At 37.7% G+C, this 23291-nt stretch overlaps 1 protein-coding gene across 1 annotated transcript in view; it reads right to left on the bottom strand.

The window, feature by feature from the left end:
* The window catches only part of LOC126087505 (phospholipid-transporting ATPase ABCA3-like), a 239836-nt gene that overhangs the window by 157263 nt on the left and 59282 nt on the right, over window positions 1-23291 (bottom strand). The window contains exon 6 of the mRNA XM_049905036.1: window positions 2319-2578. Within this exon, the coding sequence (XP_049760993.1) occupies window positions 2319-2578 (260 nt within the window). The remainder of the gene's footprint in view (window positions 1-2318; window positions 2579-23291) is intronic.

Raw genomic sequence — 23291 nt, 5'->3', positions numbered from 1 at the left:
TCATAGATGCATTATTTATAATAGCCAAACCCTAAACTACCCCAATGATCAACAGAAAAATGAATTTAAAAAATTGTGATATAGTCATACCATGGAATCTTAGAACTCAATTGAATGAACTACTGCTACATAGTTTAGCAGAATGAATCACACAAACACAAAATAATGTAATTAATGTTGTTGTTAAGTGCTGTCAAGTCAATTTGGACTTGCAGTAACCCCATGTGACAGAGTAGAACTGCCCATAGGGCTTTCTTGGCTGTAATCTTTATGGAAGCAGACTTCCAGGTCTTTCTCTCATGGACTGGCTGGGTGGATTCCAGATGCCAAAACCTTTCGGTTACCAGTCGAATGCTTAACCATTGTGCCACCAGGGTTCCTTAAAGAATATAGTGTGAGATTCCATTTATATCAAGTTCCAACACAGACAAAATTAACTCATGGTATTATAAATCAGGTCAGTGTGTACCTTTGGGTGCAGAAGGCAACTGCTAAAGTGCTGGCAATGTTTTGTTTCTTAACAGGGTCGTGATAACATGGGCATACTTACTTTATGATAAATCCATTCAGACATACACTTATTATTTGTACATTTTTCTATACGTAGGTTATACATAAACCTGTTGCCACTGAGTCACTTCCAACTCATAGTGACCCTATAGGACAGGGTATAGTTGCCCCATAGTGTTTCCAAGGAGCACTTGGTGGATTTGAGCTGCCAACCTTTTGGTTAGCAGCTGAACGCTTAACCACTTGAAGGCACGCAACAGCAGCAACAGCATGTATGTTATATACTTCAATGAAAAAGTTTAAAAATAAAAATAATGAATAAATATTATAAACTGCATGGTTGAAGTTTGTCTATCATGCTCCAGGAACGCAAAGGAGAAAGTGTTAAATTACAGTTAAGAATTAAACAGTAACATCAACAAGGAGACAGCAGCTATGAAAGCCAAGGCAAGAAAGTTAACTATATGTTCACCAGTCACAAAAGAAAGAAAAAAGGCATTATAATCAGAGGAAACATAAACTTCAAAATAAGCCATTTTGTTTTTGGATGGAAGGAAAGGAATTTACTGGACTAAAACAATAAACAGAAAAAGGCAAAAAAAACAAGAAGTAGGTGTGGGCCAAACATTAGAAAATTTATATGCTTAAATGGAGTTTATTCAACAGGCAGTAATGAGTTCCTAACATTTATTTATATCTATGCATGTTACGTGCTGGATGCATGTTACAGGACAATTACCCTGGCAACAGTATACAAGATAGATTAGAAGGAAGGGAAATAGTGGACAGGAAGATGAGTTACAAGATGCCTGATTGAGAAGAGCCAGATGGTGAGAAGTAATGTGAGCCTGATCTGGAGAGTGGTGTGGCCACTAATAAAGGGAAGGAAGCAATGGCAGGACTCATGATTGCACAAGGGAGGAAAATGAAATGGAGGGATCATTGGTATTGACAGCTACAGCTGACAGTTACTGAGCACTCATCATGTGCCAGGCACTGCACTAAGTATGCTTCATGTTGTTCCTCATTTATACCTCACAACAGTAGGTCTGGGTGATTTGGGGATGATAATTTTTCACATAATAACTGATTCAATAGCATGGCATCTCTGCAAGTTAGGTATTATTATACTCAATTTATATCTGAGCTAGAAAAGTTACATGACATGTTATAGAGTCAATAAGTAATAGAGCCAGGATTCAAGCCTATGATTTATCAGAGACCCTGAAACAAAGTAGGTACTCAGTAAATAGTACATAAATAATCATTGAATGAATCATTGGCTGGAAGGGTGAATGACTGAATTTTGAACTACAAAGCCTCTTAACACAGCATGCTCTCAAGCAGGATACAGTAACCGAGGGACCATAAGAGGTCATTAAGAAGAAATAATTTCAGAGATCAGAAATTGGTAAAAAAAAACAAAACAAAAAAAAACACAGATTCACAATCTTGGAATTGAATTATATTTTAAATTCATCTAGGTACAACTCCAAGAGCCTATATGATTATCTCTTTGTAGCCCAACCTGATTCCAAAGAAGTTTTAGGGCATTTGGTATTTAAATTCAATCTGTAATATTCTTGTGAAGTAGTTGTCTAGAAAAAAGACTAAAAACCAAATCAATATTTGTATAAAAAAAATTAGAAAATTGCCAAGAAATATAAGTGCTTACTACTTGGCCACTACTAAAACATAACCACCTAAGAGTGCTGAATGTGTAGAAATAACCCAACTCTCCACATAAATCTGCCCCACAGACCCCCAAATTTTCTACAGAAGCTCTACCACAAGAAAAATGGAGTTACCTTCAATCTGTTTTCCTTTTCCCACACAATGGATTGAATGAGGGTAAAATGATTCATAGAGAACATAAACAAGATTACTAAAGGGATAAAAAAACTAGAAAATGTGAGGAACACATCCTGACGGTGTGCCGGGTATGGAAATCTCTGAACAAAAATGCTGGTATCATTGAACAGCTTTTCTGCAGCACTGCTCTTATGATACAACATGATGGCCTTATCCACGGAATGTTGCAAAAGAAGGAACCCTTCATCGATGTACCCTAAATGAGAAAACAAAGATTGTTAAGTACAACAGACGAAGAAATAGCTGAGTTGAACAAAGAAGGAAATAAAGTATATCCATAACAAATAAGGTCAACTGCTGTAACACGACCATTCTCATAGTCTAAATTTTAGAAAGCTGCTATCAAAGTTTTAATACATAAATAAGTAATGAATACTTTCTAAAAGGAACTAGCTTTCCAGAAGCTGGTATGAAATTATAGAGCTGCTGTCTTAGTTACCCAGTGCCGCTATAACAGAAATACCACAAGTGAATGGCTTTAACCAAGGGAAGTTTATTCTCACATGGTCTGGGAGGCTAGAAGTCCGAATTTAGGGTGCCAGCTCCAGGGGAAGGCTTTCTCTCTCTGTCGGCTCTGGGGGAAGGTCTGTGTCATCAATCTTCCCCTGGACTAGGTGATTCTCAGTGCAGGAATCCAGGGTCCAAAGGACACACACTGCTCCCAGTGCTGCTTTCTTGGTGGTATGAGGTCCCCCTGTCTCTCTGCTTGTTTCTCTCTTTTATATCTCAAAAGAGATTGGCTTAAAACACAACCTAATCTTGTAGATTGAGTCCTGATTCATTAACATAACTGCCACTAATCCCACCTCATTAACATCACAGAGGTAGGATTTACAACACATAGGAAAATCATGTCAGATGACAAAATGGTGGACAATCACACAATACTGGGAATCATGGACAAGCCAAGTTGACACACGTTTTGGGAGAACACAATTCAATCCATAACAGCTGCTTTCTGCAATTTAAATCAACTGTAATGAATGAGACTTGAAGTAATTATTGGACAGGTAAAGACTTCGAATATTTGAAAAAGAAATGAAGTTCATAAAAGAAATGATAGTTATGTGAGCTGATGGCCACTAAGTCAGTGCTACGAAGTGTGCTCTGTGAACCTGTGCCAGAATGTAAACAGTTTCTTACTGGTTTATGATTTGAGTACAGAAATACAGAGTAAGCACTTAAAAACTTTTATAGAAACTTGGCACTGCCATGACATCTAAAACTATTAATTGAAAAGTCCTTTATATATTATGAATGCAAATTCTGTGTCAGATGTGCACATTGTGGATATTTTCTACTCTCTGAATCTTGCTTTTTATTTCTTTAACAGTATGTTTCATATGAAAAGCAATTTAAATAGTCCAATTTACCAATTTTTTCTTTTATAATAAATGCATTTTGTGTCCTAATGAATCATGGCCTACAACAAAAAAATTCTCAAAATTTTGCTCTAGAATCTTTATGATTTTAACTTTTACATTTAGATTTATGATCATCTTATTCTGTAGGGTGTGAGGTAATGATCAAGATTCATTTTTTCCAAATGGATACCAATTTGTTCCAGCACCATTTGTTGAAAACATTTTCCTTTCTCCAGTGAATTATATTGGCACCTCCATGGAAAATCAAGGAACTGCGTATGTGTGGCTCTATTTCGAAGACCTCCATTCTTTCCATAGGCCTGTTTGCTCGTGTTCACATCAATATGACAATGTCTTTATTACTGCAGCTTTACAGTAAGTCTTGAAATCAGGTAAGGAACATCCTTCAACATTTTCTTTCCTTTCCAGATCGCTTTGTCTATTCCAGATCCTTTGCGTTTCGATATAAATTTTAAAATAAGCTTGTCAGTTTCTTCACAAGAGCCTGCTAGGATTTTGATTGTGCATGTATTGACTGTATACATCAATTACAGGAGAATTTACATCTTAACTATTTTGAGTCTTCCAATGAAAAAAATAAAATATCTCACTATTTACGTCTTTTCTATTTTCTTTCAGAAATAGTTTTGAGTTTTTGGTGTAAATTTATCATTTATTTTTCTATAGTTACCTTTTATCTTAAAATTGTTCTGAATTAAGAAATTAGTTGTAGTATTGTTTTATAGATTCTTCAGATTATCTGCACATGCTTGTGTCATCTGCAAATAAAGATAATTTTACTTCTTCCTTTCTAGACATTATGCCTTTTATTTCTTCTCCTTTTTCCTGCTACAGGCTAGGACTTCCAGTAATATGCTGAACAGAAGTGATGAGAGCAAATATCTTTCCTTTATTTCTGATATTAGGTAGAAAATGCTCAATAATTCACAAGTACACTATAAGTTTTTCACAGATGTGAAATTTTTCACAGATTGAGAAAATTCACTTTTATTGCTACTTTGGTTGGATTTTTTTTTTTAATTAACCTTTTTATTTTGGGAAAAAATAGTTTTACAGAAGTTATGAAGATAGTACAGAGATTTAAGGTATACCGTGCATGCTCAATGGGGGGTTATATTGCCCCAAGGAGGCCATAGTGCACAAACAGATATGTAGTATATCTGTGGTATTAAAATTTCATTAAGGGAAATGTTTAGGGAAAAAATGTTTAAAAGGCTTAGAGAGGCAATAATGGAAAAAAAAAAAAAAAGGGATAAACACTACTATATACCTTGCAGCCAGCTTCTCTAGTATTAACATCTTACATAACCAGAGTAGTACCTTTGTCAAAACCAAGAAATACTATTTATAACTTACACAGAGTATATCTGGGTTTCACTAGTTTTTCCCCAATGTCCTTTTTCTGTTCCAGGATACCACCCAGGATACTGTGTTGTATTGGTCATGTCTCCATAGTCCCCTCTGATCTGTGAAGGTTTCTTATTCTTTCCTTGTTTCTTATGACCTTGAGAGCTTTTAAGCATACTGGTCAGGTATTTTGCAAAATGTCCTGCAATTTGGGTGTATCTGATGTTTTCTTACTATTAGACTAGGGTTATGAGTTTTGGGTTAGGTGAGATGCCCCCTTCATCACATTCTGTCAGGGGGGTATTTGATGTCAACATGACATCACTCGTGATGTTAACCTTGATGACTTGGTTAAAGTGGTGCCTGGCAGGTTTCTTCCCTGTAAAGTTACTATTTTTCCTTTCTCATTCATATACTATTCTTTGGAAGCAAGTCATTAAGTCCAGCCCACACTTAAGAGAAAGCAGATTAAGTGCTATCTCTTGGGAGGGGGAGTATCTACATACATGATTTGGAATTCTTCTGTAAGGAAGATTTGTGTATTTTCACCCATTGACTTATTCATTTACTTTTTTTTTTTATTTATATCAGAATAGACTCCTTGAAATTTAATTTTTATTCTTTGGGTCATAATAAATTACTGATACACAATTTCAGGTTCAGCCATTGGGAGCTCTTTTGGGTTTGCTCCTGTGTCTTTTTTAGCAGGCCCAATCCCACCATCCTCCTCTTTTTGTTTTAAGCACATCCTTACTTTGTGGCACTACACCATGCTCCAGGATCATCTTGTATTTTCCCTATCTCAGCCCTAAAACTAGCCAAGTCTCTAAGGATCCCTGGTTCCTTTTATTGGAGAATGACATTGAGAAACCACAATCTGGGCACTGGGTGTGCTCATTGCTACTGAGTTCTCATTGCTTTTAGGCCCCTTCAGCAGACAGAGCTAGGAAAAATATGCATGTAGTTTAATGTATGTATACACACATATCTATATTTCTATATCCACTAATCTCTACCAAATAAACATGAGTTTATACAGGTATTTCCAACTCTTAATTCATCACCATAATCTTCATCTTAGTCTTCCCTCCCTGTTCAGTTGTAACTTCCTTTGGAGACAGTACAAAGCTTGAATCCTAAACCATACCCCCATGAGAAACAAGTTTATCAATTACAGTATTAGCTTATTTGCATATATTTATTTTGTCTTTAGCCTTATAGAACTCATTCAAAACAGTTTTCCAACATTACTTAGGTCAGCTCCTTTTTCTGCCACCCTCTTCAAGGAGGTTACTGATGATTTTGTCATACATTTATCTACATTCTACCCTGAGATCCCCAGATACCCTGGTTGGTATTTTTAATTTGAAAACAGTAAATTTTACCCTATAAGGGTTTTGATTAGTGCACAGTATCATGTACACACAACAGTGCAATACAGAATAGTCTTATCACCGTAAAAAATTCCTGTGTTGTCCCTTTGTAATCAACCACTTCCCCCACTCCCAACCACTCATAACCAGTGACCTGTTTTCAGTCCCTTTAGTTTTACCTTTTCCAGAATGTCCTATAAATGGAATAAAAAATATGTAGCCATGTGAATATGGCTTCAACTTAGCAAACCTCATTTAAGATTCATCCATGTTGTTGTTGCATGAATCAACACCTCAGTCCTTTTTATAGCTGAGTAATATTCCACTGTATGGACATCCCACCATTTCTTCACTCATTAACCCACTGAAGGACTTCTTAATTGTTTGGGGTGATAATAATTAAAGTCGCTATAAACATTCATTCACAGGTTTTTATGCACTTAAGTAAATACCTTGTTGTTGTGTGCTGCTGAGTTGATTTCGACTCGTAGGGATTCTATAGGACAGAGTAGAACGACCCTTTAGAGTTTCCTAGGCTGTAATCTTTACAGAAGCAGACTGTCAAGTCTTTTCTCCTGCGGAGCAGTTGGTGGGTTCGAACTACTGAACTTTCAGTTAGCAGCCAGTGCTTAGCCAGGGAGTAAGATTTTTGAGTCCCATCGTTATGGAATCATGCAAATTCATTTTATTCTTTGAGTTACATTATTCATATGTTATACATATACACACACATATACAGGTAATTCCTAACTTACAATGAGGTTATGTTCCAACGATTCCGTAGTAAGTCAGTTCTAAAGTTACTTGAATACATTTTTTTTTAGTTTTCATTATTATTGCCTTTTATTATCAGTATCTTTATAAATCATAACACTGAACATCTGAGAATGATAACATCAACAAATTACATACTGCAACATTATATGCGGTACATATTACTAATGATAAGATGTACAAAAAAAAGAGTCGTAAGTGCAGTTCATTGTAACTTGAATATGTCGAAAGTCAGAGACTACCTGTATATGCATATATCTATATATTATCCTTGGTGGTATAGTGGTTAAGTGCTACAGCTGCTAACCAAAAGGTCAACAGTTTGAATCCACCAGGCACTCCTTGGAAACCCTATGGGGCAGTTCTACTCTGTCCTAATAGAGTTGTGATGCGTCGGAATTGACTCAACGGCAATGGGTTTGGTTTTCTGGTTTTATATAACTATTCACTGGAGTTTTTTATGATTCCTTTTTTTTTTTTTTACTATACTATTATTTATACCTCTTTTTAAAAAAACTTTTTTAGAGGTTGCCTTGTTGTTGTTAGGTGTCACTGAGCTGGATCCAACTCATAGCAACCCTATGTACAACAGAACAAAACATTGCCTGGTCCTGTGCCATCCTCACAATTATTGCTCTGTTTGAGCCCACTGTTGCAGCCACTGTGTCAATCCATCTCCTTGAGGGTCTTCCTCTTTTTTGCTGACCCACTACCTTAGCAAGCATGATATCCTTCTCTATGGACTGGTCCCTCCTGATAACATTCCCAAACTACACGAGACAAAGTTTCGCCATCCTCGCTTCCAAGGAGCACCCTGACTATACTTCTTCCGAGAAAGACTTGTTCATTCTCCTGGAAGTCCATAGTACATTCAATATTCTTTTTCAACACCATAATTCAAATGTGTCAATTCTTCTTTGGTCTTCCTCATTCATTGTCCAGATTTCACACGCAAATGAAGATACTGAAAATATCAAGGCACACCTCAAAGTGACATCTTCGCTTTTCAACACTTCGAAGAGGTCTTTTCAGCAGATCTGTCCAATGCAATACATCATTTGATTTCTCGACTGCTGCTTCCATGGCTATTGATTGTGGATCCAAGTAAAATGAAATCCTTGACAACTTCAATCTTTTCCCCGTTTATCATGATGTTGCTTATTGGTCCAGTTGTGAGGATTTTTGTTTTCTTTATGTTGAGGTATAATCCATACTGAAGGCTGTAGTCTTTGATCTTCGTCAGTTAATGCTTCAAGTCCTCTTCACTTTCAGCAAGCAAGGTTGTGTCATCTGCATATTAATCAGTCTTCCTCCAATCGTGATGCCATGTTCTTCATATTGTCAAGCTTTTTGGAGTTATTTGTTCAGCATATGAAAATGATAAGTACGGTGAAAGGATACAACCCTTACACACACCTGTCCTGATTTTAAACCACACAGTATCCCCTCGTTCTGCCTCTTGGTCTATGTACAGGTTCTGCATGAGCGCAATTGAGTGTTCTGGAATTTCCATTCTTTGCAGTGTTATCCATAATTTGTTATGATCCACACAGTTGAATGTCTTTGCACACAGTCAATAAAACACAGTAAACATCTTTCTGATGTTCTTTGCTTTTAGCCAAGATCCATCTGACATTAGCAATGATATCCCTCATTCTATGTCCTCTTCTGAATCTGGCTTGAATTTCTGGCAGTTTCCTGTTGGTGTACTGCTGCAACCGTTTTTGAATGATCTTCAGCAAAATCTTACTTGCGTATCATATTAATGATGTTCAAAGTTGCCTTACGATTTACAAAAATACATTTTAAAGTAATCTTTCAGTCCATTTTCAAATAATATTATACCACTTTGTATATATGGTAGACCCCAAGATCACCTACATATGAGGTGATTTGTTAGAGGGACTCAAGGGACTCAGCATATAGCTGTACTCATGGCTAAGGTTGTTATAGTGAAATGTTACACAATCGGAAAATCAAGAAAAGAAGCAAAAGGTGGAGTCTGGAGAAATCCATGCACGGGCTTCCCTAATCTTTCTCCTTCTTGAGGCAGCACACTGAGCATACTCATTTTTTCAGCAATGAAGAATGCAGTAACATGTATTCAATGTTTCTGCCTAGGGAAGTCCATTAGAGATACACCACCCAAAGTTTTTATTGGAGGTGATCATATGGACACCCTCTGCCTAGAATGTTCCAAAATCCCAGACTCTTAGAAGAAAAGCAAGTATTTAGCATAAACCAAAGTGTTTAGACAAACAGCCTAGGCACAGAGACCCACGCTTGTCAGTTAAGGTATGGACTGAGTGCCACATTACCAAACACCAACCAAGAGCCAATCAAGCAAGGGCCAACCCTGAAAGCAGTCTAAAGCGTACTATGTCTCAAATATTTCCTCTAGATACATTAGATCTTTTCTGCACAGATCTAATAACAGTATATTCCCAATTCCTCCCTCCCATACTCCATGCCACTGTCATCATACATTTCAATTTTATATGTGCTATAATCATACAATGCATTGTTATTATTACTCTTTTAAACAGTTATCTTTGAGAGCAGTTAAAATAAGGGAAAAGATATTTTACTTTAGTTTATTCAACTATTTTTTTCTGTTTTATTGTACTTTAGATGAAGGTTTACAACACAAACTAGTTTCTCATTAAACAGATAAGTACACATATTGTTTTATGACATTGATTAACACCTGGTTTATTCCACTTTTGATAGTCTTTGAGTAGATCCTGTTTTCTTACCTGTATTATATTCCTTCTACCTAAAAAGAAAAACTTCCCTTACTATTTCTTGTAGAGTGGGTTTGCAGGCAATAAATTCCCTCAGTTTGTTTATTTATTGGTTTGAAAGGTATTTCTCCTTCACTTCTGAAGGACAGTTTCACTTGGTATAGTATTTCTGGGTCAACACTATTTTTTTTTTTTTCTTTCCGTATTTTAAAACATCACTCCATTATCTGTTTTCATGGTTCCTGACAAGAAGTCTGCTGTAATTCTTCCCTTGTAGGTAAGTTGTCTTCCTCCTGTTCCACTGCTTCCTCGCCGCTGCCTTCAAATTTGTCTTTGATTTTCTACAGTTTGAATATGATGTGCTTTGTTTTGTTTTTATTTATCCTGCTCGGTGTTCTCTAAGTTTCTTGATCTGTGGTTCAGTGTCCTTTCACTAATTTTGGAAAAATCTCAGCCATTATTTCTCCAAATATTTTCCCCTTCCTTATTCTCTTCTCCTTTTAGAATTCCAATTTTGTATATATTCAATTATTTATCTATTACTTTTTTTAGTGTTTTGGGTTTTGCGTAACTTTTTAGTAGTTGTTCTAGGTAGTACATTATATATACGTAATTTTTTTAAATAATTTTTATTGAGCTTTAAGTTAAAGTTTACAAATCAAGTCAGTCTCTCATACAAAAATTTATACACCTTGCTATACACTTCTAATTGCTCTCCCCCTAATGAGACAGCACACTCCTTCCCACCACTCTTTCTCCTCATGTCCATTCGGGCAGCTTCTGGCCCCCTCTACCTTCTCATCTCCCCTCCAGACAGGTGATGCCAACATAGTCTCATGTGTCTACTTCATCCAAGCAGCTCGTTCTTCAACCCGTATCATATTACATCCCATATTCCAGTCCAATCCCTGTCTGAAGAGTTGGCTTCGGGAATGGTTCCTGTCTTGGGCTAACAGAAGGTCTGGGGACCATGACCTTGGGGGTCCTTCTAGTCCCAGTCTGACCATTAAGTCTGGTCTTTTTATGAGAATTTGGGGTCTGCATCCCACTGCTCTCCTGCTCCCTCAGGGGTTCTCTATTGTGTTCCCTGTCAAGGCAGTCATGAGTTGTGGCCGGCACCATCTAGTTCTTCTGGTTTCAGGCTGTTGTAGTCTCTGGTTTATGTGGTCCTTTCTGTCTCTCAGGCTCATAATTACCTGATATCTTTGGTGTTCCTCAGTCTTCCTTGCTCCAGGTGGGTTGAGACCAATTGATGCATCTTAGATGGCTGCTGCTAGCAGAAAAGCCTATTTACCCATCTTTTTGTTTACCACATTCTTTCTCCCTTTATGATGTTTCAAAGTTCATTCTTTTATAATTTCTTTTCTGTTTAGAGAGCTCCCTTTAGCCATTCTTTCAGAGTGTTCTGCAGGCAACACATTCTCATACTTTTTCATCATCTAAGAATGTCTTGAATTCTCTTTCACTCCTGAAGAATATTTTTCCTGGGTACAGGATCATGCCTGAATGCTCCTGAGAAGCAAGGATGGTGAGACTTCATCTCATGTACTTTGGACATATTATTAGGAGGCACCAGTCCTTGGAGAAGGACATCATGCTTGGTACAGTAGAGGCTCAGAGAAAAAAGGATGACCCTCAAAAAAATGGACACAGTGGCTGCAACAATGGGCTCAAGCACAGCAATGATTGAGAAGATAGTGCAGAGCTGGCCAGTGTTTCATTCTTTTGTACATAGTGTTGCTGTGAGTCAGAACCAACTTGACAGCACCTAACAACAACAACAGGAACATAGGTTGACAGGTATTTTTTTCCAGCTCTTAAAAAATATTTTGTCATTCCTTTTGGCCTCCATTGTTTTTAAAGAAAATCTGCTGTCATTTGAATTTTTTTTTTTTTTCCCCCTATAAGTAAGGTGTCATTTTTCTCTGGCTGCTTTCCTGATTTTTCCTTTGTCTTTAGTTTTCATAAGTTTAATGATGTGTCTTGGCATGTATTTCTCTGGTTTTTATCCTGTTTGGGCTTCACTCAGCTTCTTGAATATATAGGTTTATATCTCTTGCCGAATTTCAGGAGTTTGTAGCCACTATTTCTTTGCATACTTTTTCATTTCTGCTCTTTCTCTCCTTCTTCTGAGATTCCAATGACACAAATGTTAGATCTTTTATTATAGTAATATAGGTCCCTGAAACTTTGTTCATTGTTTTTGACTACTTTTTCTCAGTTGTTAAGATTGTGTAGTTTCTATTGTTCTATATTCCAGCTCAGTGATTCTTTCTTCTGTCCCCTCCATTCTGCTTTTGAGTACATCCACTGAGCTTTTAATTTCATTTATTGTGTTTTCCAGTTCTAAAATTTCTATTTGATTCTCCTTTATGTCTTCTATTTCTTCGCTGAGGGTTTCTAATTTTTCATTTATAGTTGTCCACTGAAGCATTTTTATCATGGCTGGTTTAAAAACGTTTGCCAGGTAATTCTAACATCTTTATCATCTTGGTGTTAACATCTGTAATGTGTTGGATGGTGACTCCCCAATACATATTTCCTAATACCTGGAATCTGTGAATGTGACTTTATTTGGAAAATAGGGATTACCTGGATAGGTCCTGTTATGAACTGAATTGTGTCCCCCCAAAATATGTACTCTAAATCCTAACCCCTATAGTGGTTAAGAGCTACAGCTGCTAACCAAAAGGATGGCAGTTCAAATCCACCAGGCACTCCTTGGAAACTCTATGGGGCAGTTCTATTCTGTCCTGTAAGGTCGCTATGAGTCGGAATCTACTCAATGGTAATGGGATGGGATAGTGATTATAATCCTATTTGGCAATCGGTTTTCTTTGTTATGTTAATGAGGCAGTATTAGGATGTATCTTCAGTCAATCTCTTTTGAGATATAAAAGAGCAGATTAAGCAACATGCAAGCAGAAATGGGGAAGATACGATGTCATGCCACATGAAGATCGCCAAGGAGCCAAGGAGAGCTGAAAACTGACAAGGACCTTCCCTCAGAGCCAACAGAGGGAGAAAGCTTTTCCCTAGACCTAGTGCCCTGAATTTAGACATCTAGCCTCCTAAACTGTGAGGAAATAGGTTCTGTTTGTTAAGGTCACCCACTTATGTTACCTGTTACAGCAGCACTAGATAACTAAGGTAGGTCCTAAATCCACCTGCATCTGTCCTTCTGAGAGACAGCGGAGGAGAGGACACAGAGAAGGGCATTCACATGTGGTTTTATCTTGGAGATACAGAACAAAAAAAAAGCTGGGTAAACAACGATTTAATGGCTTTGTGAACTCATCAAAACACCTAGGTCACAGTACAAAGAACAGACCCCAAATCTAGAGATACAGAAAAAGGACTCGAGCATTTTATTAACTGGGATAGATACTGCTGAAAACCAGGTAAGAAGACTAAACTAGAAAATTTTTAAAAGTTACTAAAGATTGAGTGAAACCCCTGAGAGCTGCACACATAGGGGGAGGGGGTTGCAACCTCTTACAGGCTTTTCCTCCAGGAAGCCCTGCTGTGAATATGGAGCCAGAGATTGGAGTTATGCAACCACAAGCCAAGGAACACCTGGGGCCACCAGAAGCTAGAAGAGGCAAGGAGGGCTTCACCCCCAAAGACTTCAGAGGGAGTATGGCTGCGCTGACATCTTGAGTGTGGACTCTGGGCTTTCAGAATTATGAAAGAATAAACTTCTCTTGTTTTGAGACACGAGTTTGTAGTACTTTATGACAGTCACAGGAAACTAATACAGTATCTACCGACTACCTTTTTTCATTTAGTTTGAGATCTTCTGGGTTCTTGGTATAATGAGTGATTTTCAACTGAATCCTGGACATTTTCATGTTGTTATGAAACTCTGGATCTTATTTAAACCCTGTGGTGCAGCTGGTTTTCTCTAACACTGCTCCGGTCGGGGACAGGGGAATTCTGCTTCATAAATACCAGGTGGAGGTGCAAGTCCAAGTTCCCCACTCTGCCTCCATTAACTCCTGAGGTGGGTCTCCTTGTTACTGCTGGATGGAGGTGGGAATCCCAGCTCACTACATGGTCTCCACTGATGAAAATCCTGACTCTCCACTAGGCCTCCACTGACTCCACCCAACAGGAAGGGCGAGGAACATTTCATTACTACTGGGTAGGGGTGGAGGCATAGCGGTCAAGAGCTATGGCTGCTAACCAAAAGGTCGGCAGTTTGAATCCAGCAGGAGCTCCTTGGAAACCATATGGGACAGTTATACTCTGTTCTATAGGGTTGCTGTGAGTCAGAATCGACTCAATGGCAACAAGTTTGGTTTTTTGGTTTAGGTAGGGATGGAAGTCTAGATTCTCCATGTGGTTTCCACCGACACTGAGGTGGGGAGTGGTATTACTGGCCAGTGGGGATAGAAGTCCCACTTCCCTAATTGGCCTTCTCTGACACCACCCTGGTGGGGATGTTGGAACACCTTATCACAGCTTCATAAGGGTGAAAGTATAGGCTTTCCATTTAGCCACTGCTGTAACGTTTGGCTGGAGTAGTGAGGTTATGGTCTAATAGTTTCTGTCTTGCGAGGTTCTCCCTTTCCTGGTCTTTTGCTAGAGAGTGCAGGCTTTTGCTGGGGCTTTTTATCTGCAACTCTTGATATTTTCTGGGTTGCTGACCTCATCAGATACAAGTGTGGGATATATGAAGCAAAAAGAAAATCCAAGAAACTCATCACCATGGTGTTCCTCAGGTCCTGAGGTCCCTAGCTGGTCTGACTTATTTTCGTCACCTTTCAGAGGCTTCTTACGATTGTTTCATATGTAATGCCCAGGGTTTTAAATTGTACTTTTTTTTAGTGGTAGGAATAGAGAAAAGTAAGTCTACACCATCTTCCCAGAAGTGGAATATTCAATCACTTGTTATTGTTCTCAAAGCTCTTTGGATATTCTGGAGTTGTTTGGTTGGCTGGTTATGTATGCATGTACGTATGTATGCATTTTAACTTATTGTCCTGCTTACCAGTTTGTTCCTCAGCCATTTTAAATCTACTGATGAACCCACTGAAGGCATTCTTCATTTATGTTACTGTTTTTTATTTCTAATATTTCCTTTTCTTAAAATTTCCATCCCTCTGACGAAATTACCCATCTGATCTTGCATATGTCTACTTTCTCCATTAGAGATTTTAACATATTAACCAGTTATTTTAACTTCCCTGTCTGATAGTTCAAGCATCTGTGTCATATCTGAGTCTAGTTTTGAAGACTGCTTTGTTTTCAACAAAGCCCTGGTGGCACAGTGGTTAAAGTACTCAGTTGCTAACTGAAATGTCAGAGGTTTGAACTCACCCGCCACTCTGCCCGTGAAAGATATGACAGTCTGCTTCTGTAAAGATTTACAGCCTTGGAAACCCCCTGGGCCAGTTCTACTCTGTGCTTTAGGGTCACTATGAGTTAGAATCAACTCGACAACAGTGGGTTTACTTTTGGTTTTGTCTTTTCGAATTGTGGTTTTCCTTGTCATTTTTGTATGCCTCAAAATTTTTTGCTGAAAGCCAGAAAAACGTGGTATAGCATAGTAGACATTGAAGTAAATATATTTTTATGCTTAGAAAGAAATACGCCTTTCCTTATGCCAGTCCTTTAGTGTGGGGGTTTGTGTTAATCTAGTTTGCAGTAGGGCTGGAGTTTGAAGTTTCCCTTAGTGCAACACTGCCAGCTTCAAATGCTTCTAGTAATACCTAATGTTTAGGGTTTGGTTAGTTTGCCAGAAGGTTTGCCAATTCTGCTCCCATCTTGGCTTTGGGTCTTCACTTTGTGCCTCTCCCCAGAGAGATTCTGTCTCTTGCAGCTCTCCAAGCTATATTCCACTATTATTTTTACCTGATATTTGTCAGTGTGGTGTTTGTTGGCTGGCAGAGAAAGGGTCGTTCTCTGATATACTGTCTAAGCTTCAGGCTTAGGCTGGCATTGTGAAGCTGGGTCTCAGAGGTATGACCTTCACAAGTGCTCCTGCCTCTCCTTCAGCCAAGCCTAGCACATATTCCTGGCCTTCTCCTGGGGTAGAGTTTCCCCCTCACCCCAGGTTCCTTTCCTCAGCTGCAGTGGGTTTCCATCAGTGCCCTCAAGTGATATATTGTTGTTGTTCTCCCTGCAGATTAAGGTTTTTGTTAAGAGGAATAGTGGAGATTAGTTTGGGTAGGGTTTCAGCACTAGCTGTTTTCTTACCCTAGCCAACACCATGAGAGAGTTTCTTTAGGATCCTCCCCAATCTTTCCTGGGACCAGCAGGGTTGCCTGGAGGAAAAGCCTGTAAGGGGTTGCAACCCCCTCCCCCTATGTGTGCAGCTCCCAGGGGTTTCACTCAATCTTCAGTAACTTATAAAAATATTCTAGTTTAGCCCTTTTGTCTGGTTTTCAGCAGTATCTGTCCCAGTTAATAAAATGCTCAAGTCCTTTTTCTCTATCTCTAGATTTGGGGTCTGTTCTTTGTACTGTGACCTAGGTGTTTTGATGGATTCAAAGTCATTAATTCGTTGTTTACCCAGCTTTTTTTTTTGTTCTGTATCTCCAAGATAAAACCACAATTTGAGTTTTTTTAATGATCATTAAATTGTGTAAAATGCTTGTTTTGTATCTATTAAGATAACGATATTCCTATTTTATATTCCAACTGTGCTACATACAAGTGATTTTCAAATTTTAAACCAACTTTGCATTTTGAGGTAGAGTATTGGCCATTATTTGTTATCCTTTTTATATATTACTGGACTCAATTTACTAATACTTTGTTAAATATTTTTACTTCTTCAGTCATGAGGGATATTTATCTATAATTTTTTTCTTCCTTTAAGATCCTGTGAAGTTTTGGTATCAAGATTATGATCATGTCTTAAGCAAATTGGGAGGCTTTCCCTCTTTCTCTAAATTTGTGTAAGAAATTGTTACTTAAGTGTTTGAAAGAATTCACCAGTAAAGATATCTGGGTCTGTAGATTTTGGGGAAAGGAAGATTTTCAGTTATATAGTCAATTACATTGAGGACATGGGGCCTAACATCTTTTAGTTCTTCTTACATGAGTTTTACATGCTGTGCTTTATTCAGGGAAATTATATCATCCAAGTTGTAGACAATGCTATAAAGTTCTTCATTTAAAAAAGAGCAAAAACAGTTGCCATCTAGTAAACTCTAATTCATGGTGACCCCATCTGTGTCAGAGTAGAACTGTGCTCTGTATGGTTTTCAATGGATGATTTTTTGGAAGTAGATAACCAGGCCTTTCTTCTGAGGGTCTCCCTAAAGTTCTTCATAATGTCATTACATGTTCAATTTACACAGAATCAGTAATTATATGTCCCTTCTCTCATTCCTGATACTAGTAATTTATGTTTTCCAATTTGTTGTTATTGTTCCCCCAGCTTATGTATCTTTATTGATTTTTCAAAAAACATTTTTTAGCTTTGCTGCTATACACTATTATTAGTCTCTATGTCATTCATTTCTACTGTTGTTTTTTCTTTCTCCTACTTTCAATGGTTTTAATTTGAAACCTTCTTAAGGTTTTCTTCCTTCTTAAGGTATAGCTTAAAGCATTTCTTTCTAATTTTTGTTCTTTTCTAGTATAAGGATTTAAACTAAAAAAAAAGTTCCTCTAAGCATTGTTTTCGCTGCAACCCATAAATTTTGGTATGTCATGTTTTTATTATCATTCAGGGTTGTTTTATTGTTTGTCTTAGGCTGGGTTCTCTAGAGAAACAAAACCAGTGAAGTGTGTGTATGTGTGTGTGTTTGTATTTGTATATATTCATGTGTGTATGTGTGTATATACATATGTATGTAGAGACAGAGAGAGATATTTATATTAAGGAAATGGCTCACACAGTTTTAGAGGCTGGAAAATTCCCTGGGGCAGGTTAGAGGCTTCTCCTGACTCACATAGCTGCAGGGGCTGGCAAACGCAAGATCAGCATGTAAGACGGCAGGTCACTGTGGAGGCTGACTAATCCTGAGATCAGCAAGTAAGCTGCTAGCTCAGGTCCCAAGAACCAGAGGTCAGATGAGCAGGAGCCAGCTGTAGGATCCAGAGCAAGCAAAAGCCAGTGAGTTTTGCCAGAAGGTCCAGATACACTAAATGAAGGCTGCACCCCCAAAGAAACTTCCTTTCAACTGATTGAGTGCTCATAACAGATCTCTTGTCATTGAAATGATTACATTATATCAGATCTCATTATGGAGGTGATTACATCATTACATAGCTGCCAAATTACATCATAACTGCCAAACCACTGAGAGTCATGGTCCAGTCAAGCAACACACAACCTTAACCATCACATTGTTGTAAAAAAAAAAATGTAACACATTTGCCAATTCATTTCAACATTTTTCGCTTGTACGATGACATCAATTACATTAATCACGTAGTACAACCTTCACTAATAATCATTACCAAATTTTCCATTACTATGAACAGAATCTCACTGCTTTCTAAATAATGATTTCCCCTTACCCCCATCTTCCCGTCCCTGGTAACCACTAATAAAACTTTGGCTTCTATACATTTGCCTATTCTACATATTTCATTTAAGTGAAATCATACAATATTTGTTCTTTTATGATTGAAGAAAGGTTGTTTCCATATTTTGGTTATTATAAATAATGCCGCAACGAACACTGGTGTACATGTGTCTATTTGCATGGCTGCTTTCAAGTCTCTTGGGTATATACCTAGGAGTGGAATTTCTGGATCATTTCATAGTTCTATGTTTAGCTTTTAGAGAAACTGCCACACTGTCTTCCCCAGAGGTTGTACCATTTTGCATTCCCACTAGCAATGGATAAAGGTTCTAATTTCTCTACCATCCTCCCAAAGTTTGTTCCTAGTGAGAGTGAAATGGTATTTCACTGTGATTTTGATTTGCATCTCCCTAATGTCTAATGATGCTGAGCATCTTTTCATGTGCTTGTTGGCCATTTGTATATCTTCATTGGTGAAATGTCTATTTGAGTCCTTTGCCTGTTTTTCTTACTGAGTTGCCTGTCTTTTTAATAAGTTGTAGAAGCTCTTTAAATATTAAACCCTTATCCAATTTATAGTTCCCAAAAATTTTCTCCCAGTCTGTAGGTTGTCTCTTCACTTTGTTGTTAAAGTCTTTGTTGAAAAAAGGTTTTTGATTTTGATAAATTCCAATATATCTATACTTTTTATTTTGTTGCTAGTGTTTTTGGTGTCATTTGTAACAATTCATTTTTTAAAACTAGGTCACAAAGCAATACCCCTTTATTTTCTTCTAGGAGTTTTATCATTTTATTTCTTATATTTAGGTCTTTGATGTTTTTGAATTAATTTTGGTACATAGTGTGAGGTATGAGTCCAGCTTCATTCTTTTGCATGTGGATATCCACTTGTCCCAATGCCATTTATTAAACAGGCTATTCTTTCTCCATCACATGGACTTAGCACCCTTGTCAAAAATCAATTGACTGTTGATGTATGAGTTTATTTCTGGACTCTCATTTCTATTCATTGGTCTCTGTGTCTACTATTATACTATTCCATTGGTCTCTGTGTCTACTATTATACTGTTTTGATAACTGTAGCTGTATAGCATGTTCTGAAATCAGGAAGCGTAAGTCCTTGTACTTTGTTATTCTTCGTCAAGATTGCTTTGACTGTTCAGGTCCCCTTGCAATTCCTCATAAATTTGAGGACAGGTTTTTCCATTTCTGCAAAAAAGGCTGTTGAAATTTTGATCAAGTTGAGTTGAATCTATAGATCTCTTTCGGCAGTACTAACATCTTAATGTTAAGACTTCCTATCCATGAGCACAGAATGTTTTTCTATATATTTAGGACTTCTTTAATCTCTTTTAGCAGTCTTTTATAATTTTCATTGTATAATTCTTTCACATCTCAGGCTGAATTTATTCCTGTTTTATTCTTTTAGATGCAGAAGGAAAATCTGAAGACAATACAAATTCATGGGAATTAAACAACACATTGTAAATAGCCAATGGGATTGCTTTCTTAAATTCCTTTTCAGCTTCCTTATTGCTTGTGTATAGAAACCCAACTGACTTTCGTGTGTTGACTCTGTACCCTGAAAATTTGCTGAATTCCTCTATTGGCTCTAGAAGCTTTTTGTGGACTTTTTGGGATTTTCTATATATAGGGTCATGTCTTCTGTGAGTCGGGAAAGTTTTACTTCTTCCTTCTTAATTTGGATACCTTTTATTTATTTTCTTTTTCCTTTTGCTTTATTGTCTTGGCTAGAACTTCCAGTACAATATTGAATAGGAGTGGTGAGAGCAAGCTTCCTTATCTTGTTCTTGATCTTAAGGGGGAAAGCTCTCAAACTTTCTCCAATGAACATAATGTTGTCTGTTGAGTTTTCATAAATGCTCTTAATCATATCCAGGAATTTCCATTCTACTCCTAGCTTGTTCAGTGTTCTTAATCAAGAAAAGGTTTTGGGTTTTATCGAATGGCTTTTCTGTGTCAATTGAGATGATTGGGTCAGTTGTAAAGTTACCACTTTCATTTCTTTTATTGGTTACTTGCATCTTCACTCTTGTTTTTTTAGTGTAGATAAAGGTTTGTCAATTTATTGATCCTTCCAAAGGACCAACTTCTGGTTTTGTTGATTCTCGCTCTCTGTTGTATTTCTGTTTTCTACTTCATTTATTTCTGCTCTGATCTTTATTTTCTTCCTGCTGGTAGGTGTAGGCTTAGTTTACTCTTCTTTCTTTAGTTCCTCAAGTTGTAGACTTAGACTATTGATTTAAGATCTTTCTTCTTTTCTAATGTAGGCATTTATTGCTATAAATTTCCCTCTAAGCACTGCCTTTGCTGCATCCCACAGGTTTTGGTATGCCGTGTTTTCTTTTTTTTCAACTCTAAGTATTTTTTTTTATTTCTCTCTTGACCCATTGGCTATTTACAATGTGTTGTTTAATTCCCATGAATTTGTATTGTCTTCAAATTTTCCTTCTGCAATTAGTTCCTTTGTGATCAGAGAAGATACTTGGTATAAACTATATACCAGACTTGTTTTGTGACCTAGCATATGTTCTATTCTGGATAAATGATCCATGATCACTGGAGAATATGGTGGGTGAAGTGTTCTATATATGTCTGTTAGGTTTCATTGGTTTACAGTGTTCCTTGAGTCCTTACTAATCTACTTTCTAGATGTTCTGTGCAATATCAAAAGTGGTGTATTGAAGTCCCCAACTATTATGGTAGAAATGTCTATTACTCCCTTCAGGAATTGGATCTACCATTCTTAAATCTCACTGGTAACTTTTGTCTTTAAGTGATTACAACACAGCTGCAGCTTGATATTATGGATGATTTTCCCATCCAGGAGTCAAAGATTTCTTATCCTCCTCCTGTTTACCCTTTACCCTTTCTCTTCCAAAATGATGTATTTCATCTAAGTCAGAATCTTTGTATTATCTGCCACTCTTGACACCAACTATGATGATAGGTTCATGTATGAGAATCACATAAAGTCAGTTCTCAGAAGGCAAATATCATGCTTATTCTCACTTTCCCATTTCTCCATCATTTCTGACACCAGTCACTCACACAGCATTCTCTGTCTCTCTCTGTCCCTATCCACCTGGGGCTAGGTCAGATGTTATAAGTTAAGAGGACACCATCCTTGGATTAGTTAATTCACCAGAACAACTCACAGAACTCATGGAAGATATTATGCTTATCACTACCAGTTTCATCATAGTAAAAGAATACAAACCAGGATCATAAGGAAGAGAAACATGGACAAGGTCTGGGAGGGTTCCTAATGTGAAGCCGTCATGTCTCAGAGAGGGCACATAACCCTCTCTTTGCTGACCAGAAAGCTCTCTGATCTTTAGTGTTCCAGGCTTTATTAGCCAGTTCTTCGTGATATGCTAAATCATCACTGCTGAGATTGGCTGATAACAGCTTCCAAGGTGAGTCTTTTCTGATCTGGCCAGCCACTTCCAGCAAAACTCCTCAGGTGTGGCCTGAAAATCCCAGATCAAGGCAACCCAATTGCTCCAAGGGTTATGTCCCCAGAGCAAAGGACAAAGGCCACCTCGTTACTGTTATTAGGTGCCGTGAAGATGGTTCTGACTCATAGTGACCTATGTACAACAGGAAGAATCACTCCCTGGTCCTGCACCATCCTCACAGCTGTTGTTATGCTTGAGACCATTGTTGCAGCCACTGTGTCAATTCATCTCCTTGAGGGTTTTCCTCTTTTTTCTTGACCCTTTATTTTACCAAACACAATGTTCTTCTCCAGGGACTGGTCCCTCCTGATAACATGTCCAAAGTATGTGAGATGAAGTTTTGCCATCCTTGCTTATAAGGAGCATTCAGGCAGTACTTCTTCCAAGACAGATTTTTTAGTTCTTCTGACAGACCATGGTATATACAATATTCTTCACCAACACCATAATTCAAAGACCTCAGTTCTTCTTCGGTCTTCTTTATTCGTTGTCCAGCTTTCTCATGCATATGAGGCAACTGAAAACACTATGGCTTGGATCAGGTATACCTTAGTCCTTAAAGAGACATCTTTGTTTTTTTAAGTTTTAAAGAGGTCTTTTGCAGCACATTTGCCCAATGCAATGCATCATTTGATTTCTTGACTGCTGCTTCCATAGGCATTGACTGTGGAGCCAAATAAAGTGAAATCCTTGACAACTTCAATCTTTTCTCTGTTTACAATGATGCTGCTTATTGATCCAGTTGTGAGGATTTCTGTTTGCTTAATGTTAAGGTGTAATCCATACTGAAGGCTGTAGTCTTTGATCTTCATCAGTAAGTGCTTCAAGACCTCTTCACTTCCACCAAGCAAAGTTGTGTCATCTGCATAGCACAGTTTGTTAATGAGTCTTCCTGCAATCCTGATGCCACATTCTTCTTCATATAGTCCAGGTTCTCTGATTATCTGCTCAGCATACAGATTGAATACGTATGGTGAAAGAATATAACCCCGACGCACACCTTTCCTGATTTTAAACCACGCAGTATTCCCTTGTTCTGTTTGAACAACTGCCTCTTGGGCTATGTAGAGGTTCTGCATGAGCACAATTAAGTGTTCTAGAAGTCCCATTCTTCTCAATGTTTTCCTTAATTTGTTATGATTCACACAGTCAAATGCCTCTGCATAGTCAATAAAACACAGGTAAACATCTTTCTGGTATTCTCTGCTTTCTGCCAGGATCCATCTGACATCAGCAATTATATCCCTCATTCCAAGTCCTCTTCTGAACCCAGCTTGAATTTCTGGAATCTCCCTGTTGATGCACTACTGCAACCGTT

The sequence above is a fragment of the Elephas maximus genome, chromosome 12 (assembly GCF_024166365.1).
Source record: "Elephas maximus indicus isolate mEleMax1 chromosome 12, mEleMax1 primary haplotype, whole genome shotgun sequence".
Lineage (NCBI taxonomy): Eukaryota > Metazoa > Chordata > Mammalia > Proboscidea > Elephantidae > Elephas > Elephas maximus.
The sequence above is the reverse complement of the archived record's forward strand: the minus strand, read 5'-3'. Positions and strand labels throughout refer to the sequence as shown.